The 11,700-nt window shown below is 40.7% G+C and overlaps 1 protein-coding gene and 1 non-coding gene across 2 annotated transcripts; one reads left to right on the top strand and one right to left on the bottom strand.

Moving 5' to 3' along the window:
* Nucleotides 1-986: 986 nt before the first annotated feature.
* On the bottom strand, nucleotides 987-7,609 carry opn6a (opsin 6, group member a). Its single transcript, XM_034226530.1, has 6 exons — nucleotides 7,471-7,609; nucleotides 5,081-5,286; nucleotides 3,116-3,215; nucleotides 1,865-1,969; nucleotides 1,553-1,776; nucleotides 987-1,430 (listed from the first exon to the last, which is right to left on the bottom strand). The coding sequence occupies exons 1-6, from the start codon at nucleotides 7,607-7,609 to the stop codon at nucleotides 987-989; spliced, it is 1,218 nt and encodes a 405-aa protein (XP_034082421.1).
* Nucleotides 7,610-8,390: 781 nt separating this feature from the next.
* On the top strand, nucleotides 8,391-8,463 carry trnap-agg. Its single transcript has one exon. It is a non-coding gene; the product is annotated as a tRNA-Pro (tRNA).
* Nucleotides 8,464-11,700: the final 3,237 nt, after the last annotated feature.

Raw genomic sequence — 11,700 nt, 5'->3', positions numbered from 1 at the left:
ACAGAAACCACCTCAGGAACTTTTTAAAGATTAAATCTTCATGGCTCAAGTAGATAATTGCCGGTTGATGTTGATTGAAAAAAAAACTGCTGCTATTTCAGGGTAACTCAGTTTTGTTTAAACAGGGTATTGAAAGCTTGAAGGCAGAACATTTTTATAAAATTCACCACACCCATAGAAAAGTAGAGTTTGAGGTTTTTTGTTTTTAGACACTGCATCCCTTTGATATGATGATTCAGTGAATGGAAATGTTAAATTACATTTCTACAGGTGACAAAGTGTATATAGCCTATGGCATCAATCAGGGAATGATTCTGAAGCTACAACATTGAGTACAGTTCAATGTTTCCAGATGTTATCCTACATCTGTTTCACTACATTACTGGCTGCACTTTTTGTGGGGTGGAGTACTTCGTTCAGGTAAATCAGTTTTATGTCCGATTTATACATAGCTGTGTTACCAATGTGGATTGAATAAAACAACAATCGCAAGAAGGCCTGGCTACCGGCAGAGGGAGGACTCTGTGGTCACTGTAAAACAGGTGGAAATGTGACAAATATAATAATATCAGAATGGAAAACCTTAAAGAAATGTCATGTTCATTTCAAACAGAAACAAAAGATCGTATAAGGAGATGGACATTTAGTATATTTAGCTGCACTGCAACCGGACAGTATGTCAAAAACATACACACACATATTTGGACCGTCTTCATTTTGTTGTATTTTATCTGCAGTATGTTGTGTTATTGCTAATATTACTATTGTTGTATTGTATAAGTCTTTAATCTTACCTTGATGCTTTGGCAAAATAAAGCCATTGTAAGAGCTGGAAATTAAAACCCTTGCTTCAACAAGTGTGAAATCCCACTTGAGATTCAGAAAATAATTTATTAACACAGATTACAAGTACATTCTGTTAACACGGGTAAGAAACAAATATATAAAAGTACTCTTAATCTCCCCAAGCATTTGGTGAAATGTCTTCAGAGCCTGTCACACCAGTACTCTGATGTTTCGATGTGTGAGGGCAGGTCATTGGTGATGACAAATGGAGGCGTGTGGGGAGGGCTGTTGACCCCTGAGTCACTTTCAGGAATGGCTGTGGTGTATTTTGCCTCCGGATTCTGGACAGGAAGTAATGAAGCTGGGGGCAGGGCCTCAGCCTTAGGTTTGAAGTTTTTAAAATGCTGCAGACGCACCACCTCCCTGTGTTCCCGTGTGCAGGGCAGCAGCACAGAGATGTCATTGCGAAACTTGGAGCTCATGCCAAAGTAGATGAGCGGGTTGTAGAAGCTGGCAGACTTGGCAAAGAGACGTGTCATGATGCTGGTTGTGCTTGGCACATGGAAGCCCCAGGCTGACCACATAGACACGACTGCATATGGGGACCAGGCCATGATGAAAGCTGTGCAGATTACAATGGAAATCTGGAGAGGAACATGAGTAATTTAGAGGAGCTGTACAGAAAGGGCCCTTTTAAAGAGTCTTATTTTACTTTTCGAATCAATTCCCTCCAATAAAATACAGATATCAACTTTGTTCCCCTTACCCTTGTGACATCTCTCTCCACCTTCCTTTGGCGGGATGTAAGGAAACCATCTGCGGTCATGGCGTTGGTGTTTTTCACTGTGTTGATAATGGAGGTGTAGCAGAAGAGCATTATCATCACAGGGATGAAAAAGCAGAAGATGAGGATGGAGATGATGTAGGATTTGTGGATGGTGGAGTAATTGGCTTTGGTCCAGTCCACTTCACAGGTACCGTATCCTCGATCTAAGAAGAACAAGACACTAAGGTCACATCCAAGCTTTCAAAAGTTGAATTTTCATTTCTTCCATTGTGATAGTGTGTGAGAACAGACCTGTGTAGCTGCCCCAGCCTAGCAGTGGAGCAGCAGACCAAAACATCGCTCCGGTCCAAATGCAGATCAGCGATACAGCAATGGTGTTCACGCTGATACAGTAAGCTGCCAAAAATACAACAGGAACATTACAATATAATATTCCCACGTTATGGAACAGATTGTAGGAGTTGGAAAAGGTTAGAAAACAGGACAGAGTGAGAGGCACTTCAAGATGCAGCATTCTTGACTTGTTATGAATGTGAAGAGTGTGACATTTTTTGAACAATGCTGCCTTTTCTTATATTAACAGCCTTTGCAAACATCTGCGACTGAAAAGAACCTCTGTTGACAAAGTGTACACAAAGCGTTGTGTTCAGGAGAAGAAAGAAAATACATTTCTGTGCAGCGTTCCCATATCTAATGTCAATATAACACATGAGAAGTGCAGTACAGTTTCTGAAGGGATTGGCCAGGGATATAATCTTTAGGATTTGTTGCCATGGGTTACTCATCTTTGTTAGGCTGAATTACCTCATGTTGTTTCTAAGATCTAAGATCCTTACCTGGTCTCCTTTCATTTCGACCTAAAATTAGGTTGTTTTTTTATGTGATTTTCAGATTTTTATCCTTATCTGTTGCTGTTTGCAGTAGATTACGTTACTTGTTAGACGCTTTTATCCAAAGCGACTTACATACTCAATACTGTGGGCAATCCCCACAGGAGCTATTTGGGGTGAAGTGTCTTGCCCAGGGACACAACGACATGCTGACTGCAGTGGGGTTTGAACCTGTGACCCCATGGTCCCAACACCAAGGCTCAACCCACTGCGCCACACCCCTCTACACCAAGAAGATGCAGTTGTTCTCTACCATATAAAACATGTAATGTGATACCAATATACAAAGGTTTTATATTGTTGTGTTTTACGAACAGTCACAGTCACACAGTAAAAACTCATTTTCTCACAACAGAGGCAGTTGCTAAACCTAATTTCCATATAATTAAGACATTCTTCAGCATCAGTTACACCCGAAAATAGAAAATGTCACCTCAAGATAACTTAATGATACGTTTGCAAAATGTAAATGAAATTGCTTGAGACAAGTGGTAGTAATTTCCACAGCTGAAGTCGGTAATGAGGCTTCATTAGCAGCAAAAAACACACTTTTCTGTCAGATAAGAACTGCAGGAATGTGAAGTGGGCAGAGACTCCGGCCTTAAGCTTTGTTTATATACTCTCGCTTAAATTCAAGGAGGGTAAATCTGACCTTTGTTTGGGTGGCATCCCTTGATGTATCTGGTGACGCTGATAACGGTCAAGGTATTGATGCTTGCAAGGCCGAAGAGTAGGGTAAAGAAGCCATCTACCTGGAGGAGACACAGCGAGGAGTGAATCATGACATGACATCTCTGAAATGTCTTTGACTGCTCCTCGAAGCCTCGGGGTGTGGATCCATTGCATGCCTAATTGTTTCACATCTTTGTCTGTTGAGTTTATTTAGCTTTCGACTTAATCAGATAGAGACGCTGCAGCTCAAGGGCACTTCCTGCCTTTTGAAAAATATGCTGCAGACCGTCACTTCAATGACTGCCTAATAATGCATTCAACAATGAAGCTTTTCTAAGCATCAGTCCATTGTTAGGGATGATTATCTTTTAATCACAGCTCTCCTTAAAGGGAATTATGCGACTTTGTTTCAGTCTGGCTCCAACTGTGCAACAACCGGCTCCCTATTGTGCAATTTTCAGGTGACATGGATCTGTTAAGGTCTCTGATTACTCTCTTGATCTTCCTTAGTGCTAATCCTATTACTGTCAGTCATCACGTTTGTTCACCCCTCGCATTCGCCAGATTACTAGACTGCCAACGTCTAGTCTGGGCATGTTTGTCATTCAGCACCTTCCCTATTTTTACAATAATGAAGGACATGGGACATAAGGACGGTGGCTTCTCGAACTTATGTGATTTGATCTTCTCTGATAAACTCACAGTATAGTGTTTCTGCCCTGGCTCATGAGAAAATATGTTAATTTGAAACAAACATAAGAAAAGTAATGACTTAAATTCAAAGTATTTTTCACCTTGTAAATTATTTTCGACAATCCTTTCCCTTCAAACTTCAAAGCATCCTATAAGGCTCTATCATATTCAATAATGTTCTGTCCCATAGGGATCTGGCCTAGCTTGCAACCGTTCATGTCCCATCATGCTCCATGTAGTAATCTGCTGATGCTTCTCACATGCCTGTCTCCTTCACTTTTCTGTTCCTACCCTCCTCTATTTCTGTCCCCTCTTACCTATTTACTTCTGACTCTCGCTCTCTCTTAGCCCACCTCTCCCAGGGGTAGGTGAAATAAGAGGGGCGTACTGCCGCTGCTATGCCAATATTTATTTTCCACCTGAAAACCTGATATTGGATGCCTGAGAGATGAGATCATCTCAATGGCTCTACTGAAGCTCATAAGAGCAGCAGACCACAATTAAAAAATATGTCTCTCTATCAGATTTCGGGGGTTTACACTCCTGGGACTCAAAGTGTTTTGGTTTCAGCAGCTTGTTTTCGTTCACTCACGGATATCAACGTTTCCACAGCCAGCGTTGAGCAAGAAAAATACCCTGGAATGAATTCCAGGCTAAAGTATGACAACTATTTAATTTCAAGCTGAGGCTGGGGGTGGAAGGAACATAGAAATTCTTAGAATTTGAGGACAACTCTTTCATTAATTTAATACAAATGATATGTCAAAATCCAGCAATGTAAGAACATTTAATTTAACCCAGCAATCATGTCTCTTATTTATTTCCTGTTTGGTTGTTGACAGGTGCCATGCTGCTTGAAGAGTTTCCCCATTTAAAGGCCCCTGTAGCGGTAATCTTATTACAGATTTAACCTCCAGCCCACATGGCTACTAGCATAATCCTTTGCACTCACAGACACACAAACACACATACTCTCACATGCATACTCACTTTACTGTAAGACTAGCACTGATTATTTTAATGAACTTTATTAATTGGGATTTGCCCAAGAAAGCAGATGCATTTGTTTTTTAGAACTCTGCATAGTCATTACTTTCAAGTCATTTCAAATAAAGGTTTCTGATTGGTGTTAATGCTGCAAATTGCATTATGATTAAAGATTTGGTGGAAGATATTTATAGCATATAAATATGAAGTGATTATTTTCAATGTAACCCGTTTAAATTAAGTGTTGTGTTGGTGTTGCTTTTACCTGGCACGTCCAGATCCAGGTGATCAAATACCCATCGTCCCTAAATACATTGAATATTTGCAGGATCCCTCTGGAGTAGCCGAATATGGAGATGCTGGCATCAGAGATGGCAAGATTTAAGGTGAGGAAGTCGGTGGACTGTAGTGAGGCCCGCTGCCTGTACAGGACAAACATCACTAAACTGTTTCCAAACCAGGACAGCCATCCTACAGACAGACAAACAAACAGCATGTCAGTGAATATTTTGGCACACATATTGTTTGGTACAGTTACTATAATACTACTTTAAAGTAATATATTTGTGAAATGTATTGGAGTGTACAAACATCACTAAACTGTCTAGTATAGTATAGTACATTTTAGTACTTGGAATAGTAAACATTTTTTTTAAAGATCATGAGATACTAGTTTATGATAGAAATTTTTTATTTTATAGTATAGAATAGTATAGTCCTATATAGTATAGTCCTGTATAGTATAGTATGGTACATTATAGTATAGTATATTGTGGTATAGTGCAGTCCTTTATAGTTTATTCTTATAAAGTATAGTATAGTATTGTATAGTATAGTATGTTACAGTGTAGTATAGGATAGAATAGTAGTGTGCAGTACATTATAGTATAGTGTAGTTTAGTAAAAGACCACATCATTTCATTGTATACTTAGGTAAAGTAGAACAAAGTAGAGGGTGTACAGTGCCTTAGGGTGTAGTGAGTAACCAATGCTGCAGTGATATGGTGCTTGAAAGAAAGTAAAATTGTAGACAGCATACAGAAAAGAGCTACACGATGTTTGATGCATCAAAGATTTGCTCCCATTCTGGCAATTCAGGCAGGCATGGGCTGGGTGTCAGGATCAGCACAACCTAGTTATATGCACGACACAATAATACAATTCAATTTAATCATGCAATGTGGTAGAGTATATTATGTTAAAGTGTTGTATAGTGTGTTGTTTTATATTATTTCACGCCTAGACTACTGCAACTCCCTCCTGGCTGGTCTACCTGCATGTGCCATCCGACCTCTGCAGCTCATCCAGAATGCAGCGGCTCGTCTGGTCTTCAACCTTCCTAAATTTTCCCACACCACTCCGCTCCTCCGCTCCCTTCACTGGCTTCCGGTAACTGCTAGAATCCACTTCAAGACACTGGTACTTGCGTACCATGCTGCGAATGGATCTGGCCCTTCGTACATCCAGGACATGGTTAAACCGTACACCCCAGCGCGTGCACTACGCTCTGCATCAGCCAAACGACTCGCTGCGCCCTCGCTGCGAGGGGGACCCAAGTTCCCATCAGCAAAAACACGTGGGTTTGCTATCCTGGCTCCAAGATGGTGGAATGAGCTCCCCATTGACATCAGGACAGCAGATAGCTTGCACATCTTCCACTTCGAGCGATAGAACTATTAACAAAGCACTTATATACTAATAAAGGACTGGCTTATCTAAAGCCAGTTGAGTAGCACTTGAAATGTTTGGCTCTATGAAACCTGATGTACTTATATGATTCTGTTTTCTTCAAGGTTGTGTCTTCCTGGTCGAATGTACTTATTGTAAGTCGCTTTGGATAAAAGCGTCAGCTAAATGCAATGTAATGTAATGTAATATTATAGTATTATTGTATGTTATGGTACTGTATATTATGGACTAGCATAATGCTGGAGAGTATGGTAACAATGGAGTCTAGAGTAGATAACAGTGAATAGTATAAGAAAGTGCCCAGCTTTGTTCTCCTTGACCTAGCTTTATGTCTATTTCTGTGAAAGTACGTTGAATAAAAAAAGTTCTTGCATATACACATACCTGACCATTAAAGATGATTCTGAAGTACAGTCCAAAAAGTCTAACTTAGTGGAGGGCAATGCAGTACAGCGTGGCATTATATAACTCAATAGAGCAGTACACAATGCAGTAGAGAGGAGAACAGAGATCCAGAAAGCATGACTATTCTGTATTTTAGTAAAAGTGGCAAGAACCAAAGATAATTGTATTTCTTTTTATAGCTCAGTCTAAATAACACAAAATCCCTGGCCTGCATTAGTGGACGTGGACAGTGCCAGACTGTCTGTGACAGCGGGACTCTTGGAAACATGAGGAACAACAGTTGTTTTTGTTTGGACACTTGTGTTACTCTTTCTTGCTAGTGTTTGTCCTGAGGGGTTAAAAGGACACAACTATTTTGGGGTTTTTCTTGTACAGAGCTATGGAAGCCAGAACAATTTGAAACTAAGAGGATATATTTCAAGAAGTGTGTCATTACTTCACATATCAGCTTCATAGACATTCATCTAGGGTGCTTGCAATGTTTTTTATTTAAATGTTAATGAGTATGCAAAAAAAGACATTTCAAGTCACATTAAATTCAGTGTATGGTGTTTGACTTACCCAACACTAACAGATATATTCCAATGATAGTTTCTCCTTGTTCGGACAGGGGAGGCTCTGTATTCACAGTACTGAGGTTATTATTCCTCCAAGGAATATTTACCACCTTCATAGGAAAACCCTTCAATGTAATTTCCATGGCCTCTGTTTTGATGGCAAGGCATGAATCCTTGCTGTCCTCTCCAGTATCTCTGCTCCCCTCTGCTCTCAGTAGATACAACTGTGTTACAGTAGGCCTGCCCGGTTATTTCATTTTAAATCCAGCTTATCCCGGTCGCTAATACCTCACCACTCACTGTCCAAACGATTGCACCTGTAATCCTCTCTATTTATTAGAGATTTTGGATGAAAATCCAAGCCAACAGGGAAATGTCTGGTCAGCTGTTCTACTAATGGAAATTGCTTAAAGGCCATCAGTGGAGGCTACACCTACCTACTAATGCTGAACTATTTTTCTAAATTCAAATGGCTTCCTTTGCCATTGCTAAAACAAATTTTCATTCTGAGGATCTTTAAGTAAATGGAGAAAATGGAGAAAACTAAACTTTTGTATTCTAATCTGTATTTCTAACTAAACAACTCACAGTGAATCATTACATCATTTGTAGCATATATTCTCATTTTAGTTTAGCTCAGCTTATTCAGCACTAATTATCTCAGCCAACAGTTTTATGTTTAGGTTTGGTTTCGCTGGTTTGTTTGTCTGTCTAACAGAATAATTACGGGAAAAATACTGGGTAGGTTTTCATGAAACTTGGTGGAAAGGTAAAGCATGGGCCAAAAAAGAATCCAATACATTTTGGAGTAGATCCGGATAACAGTCTGGGTATGAGCATTCTTTTTCACTTTGGAAACCACCTCGCGACTGCTCACAACTGCCAAAAGAAAATATCTGACTGTACAGCATATCTATAATATGTGGGCCTGTGGTCTAGGGGTATGATTCTCGCTTAGGGTGCGAGCGGTCCCGGGTTCAAATCCCGGACGAGCCCTCTCCTGTTTAGTTAGAAGTTGTAGTGTGTGTATGACGTAATGCGCTTAGCGCTAGAAAATATCCATAAAATATTGTAAGTGGAGTGCCTTTGAACACATGGTGATAATGGTGGAATTCCTTTCAACCTTGAGATTGAGGTGGTGTTTGGCTATAACTACATGAAGCATTTATACTCTGTGTTTATTTGAGTGCCTGTTTTCTTTTGTATTGATATGCTTTGGTTCCTCAAATTATTTGAAAGGATATGAAAATATAAAGCCATTGCCAACAGCCCATTTGTTTAGCTTAGCTAGAAAACAGCTTCATAATTACTGTACAGATATTTTAACTATTTGCAAGAAAGCCAATAAGCGTATTTCCCAAAATGTCTATTCCAAACTTTGCCAATATTGTTTGTTCAAATAGGGCCCTACGGAACAACATGGGGAAACATCTTGTCACTTCATATTGTCTGGAGCTAGTGTGTAAGAGCAATGTTTTACAAGCTATGTAGTCTGGCAACAATTAACAGCATCTTACCCATTCAGAGAAATCCCTTTGTTCTTTGAAAATGAGTTGTGTCAATGATTACTAACTGACACCTCCTCTCCAGAGACATGTTCTAGTTTTCACTAATCACCGCCATTAAGAAAAGGGTCATACAGACGATGACTTTTGTTCTGCCAGCGAGACTTTGCTTAACTATAATGTAAAGCACATTTATCTTAATGAACACTGAGGCCAGAAGAATCCTACGAGTAATGAAGTCAGTGTGAGCTAATGTGGGCCCTGACAAATTCCCTGAGCTCTGATGTTAGTGTGAGAGCATCTAGAACCCACTTTCAGTACAACCATCAGAACAAATATTTATTAGGACAGTTTGGGGATTTCACTAACACATGTTCCTATTTTATTGATTAAAACCCTTTGTTATGTATAAACTTACAATTGCACCACATCTCCCCTCCTCCACCTTGCTGCTCTTCACAGTGAGCTGCTCTGTGGCAACACACCTAGCGAAGGGGTAACCTAAACCGCCCCCCCTCGGCCTGTGTTTAGATCACAGTGTGCACCTTGTTTTCCTCCTCTAGTCGCCACAGAGCAGCTCTGCTGGCCCTCAGGATGTGGAGGGAAGGGCCTCCGCTGCTGCCAGATGCCTCGGTGCTTCCGAGTCCTCCTCATCAAACCTCTTCTTTGAGCCTTTCGAAAGCCAGTCCGGGGAGAGTGACGGAGCTGAGGGAAAGTAAACCTCCGACCCCAACTGTCACCCGTCCAGCAGCAAACACTGAACACAGTCATTGCTCGGCCCCACCTCCACCTAAAGACGCCCCACAACATAGCTTCAGCTCTGCAGTGATCCCTGTGTTTGCAGCCCAGAGAGAGCGAGGTTTTCTGATGCCTCTGTGGTGTGAGTCTTCTTGTTAAAGTGGATGTGATAATGGCTGCGGTATAGGCATAGTTCAGAAACCTCACAGCACAACGTAGTCACTCACAGCCAGATATTCTAGTGCTAGTCTTAACTGCATAACACGTTTTGTTGTTTAAGGAAGGACCATTGTTAAGGGCATACTTGACCCAAAGATGATCATTTAAATATCAATTACACACGGTTGTGTGTCTTTGAATTATTCTTGCATGCCTCTACTGTATGGGACAAGAAAAGCCCGGAGGAATTTAAGTATGAGAGGGCCAAGACAAACAACAGCTAAACTATTTCGAAAGATCTTTTTAAAACTGTCTCTGCAGTTCAATTGAAATGTCCTTTATCTGGTCGTATGCTCACCACCACCACACATTTCCACTAAAATATCGCTTTCTTAAACAAGTCTAACCCTGTGCAAGCATGAGAGTGTTTATGCAGATGTCTTTTTAAAATAAAAAAATTAAATGTTTTGGTGAGCATATGACTGGAAAAAATTAGAGTGAGAGTTGGTGAAGGGATGTTTTGAAGTATACCTTGAACAAACAATTGATCATCACACCTATGGTTGTAAGAAGGCCATCCTCTTACAGAGAAAGTGAGGAGATTAGACTGTCTGGCTGAAAGAGTGCGGCACGTCTGTGCTGTCAGTGTGGAGGACAGCTGCTGCTAAGATTACGCTGCTGCTAAACTAGCAGGTCAAAGACCAAGGAGGAACCTGCAGTCAGGTGCTAAGGACAACACAACTGACAGTCAACAAAATACATAAGACACGTTTCTGAAGGCAGGATCTTGCAATGAGTTCATAGTTGTTGAGACATTAATGCCCTGTTCTGACAAACATCCTGAGATGTGACACTTACTGTACAGTCAGTGTACAATGCTCAGGTGTTAGTATGTCAGAGGGAGACCTCAAGATCAGCAAAAGTGTGTGTGTGTGTGTGTGTGTGTGTGTGTGTGTGTGTGTGTGTGTGTGTGTGTGTGTGTGTGTGTGTGTGTGTGTGTGAAGCTTGGCAATCCCAGTGCAGCCACAGTGGACCACTGTATCATTAGGCTTATGATCATTACTCTCCCTCTCCCTCTCCCTCTCCCTCTGTGTGTCGAGCAGAGCCTGAATGTGAGGTTAAAAGCTCAACATTTTCCAAACGGAAAATCACAGACACAGATACTATTATGGAGGTGTGTGTATATGAGCTGTCTGAGTGCAACAAAGCCTCTCTTGACAGAGGACATACACCAGGTCAAGAGACCCAATACAGGATCTGCCTAAAAAGGTCTACACACTTTCTCTCTCCATGTCACTACACAAGGGGCACAGGGACTGCTTGTATGAAGGCTCCACACAGTATGGAGGTAAATGGCTTGCCTGTCATTTGTTGGTCTATGTCCTCACAGCAGTATAACAAAATCTATACTTCCTTTTTGTGCATAGCTATTTAAAGATTTTGGCCAACATGGCCTCCAGTTGTCAAGAGCAAATTGGTGAGAAAGTTATCTTGAAGAGCTTTGTTTAAATGTAGCCCTTTTTAGGACCTGTGACTTAATATCATATCAAATCTGAATGCAAAAATAGATGATTGAATGGAACATTTTAAAATATTTCTCTTTTCCCTTTCGGCATATTCTCAGATATAGAACAACCCATTGAAAGAAACATCAAGCTGGCTTACAGGTGAATATGGCATAGGTCCAGTAACAAAACCATACAAACCACTGCCTGCTCACAGCATGTCCACACCACCTTCTTGTAAGTGCTTGAATCTCTTAGGAGTAATATCAGTTTTTAGATATGGGCACACTTGTTAGTCTTTCACAACTTTTCATGTTACCCTAGAAA

This window comes from Gymnodraco acuticeps, unplaced genomic scaffold (genome assembly GCF_902827175.1).
Source record: "Gymnodraco acuticeps unplaced genomic scaffold, fGymAcu1.1, whole genome shotgun sequence".
Taxonomy (NCBI): Eukaryota; Metazoa; Chordata; class Actinopteri; order Perciformes; family Bathydraconidae; genus Gymnodraco; species Gymnodraco acuticeps.
This window is presented reverse-complemented; position numbering and strand designations above follow the sequence as displayed.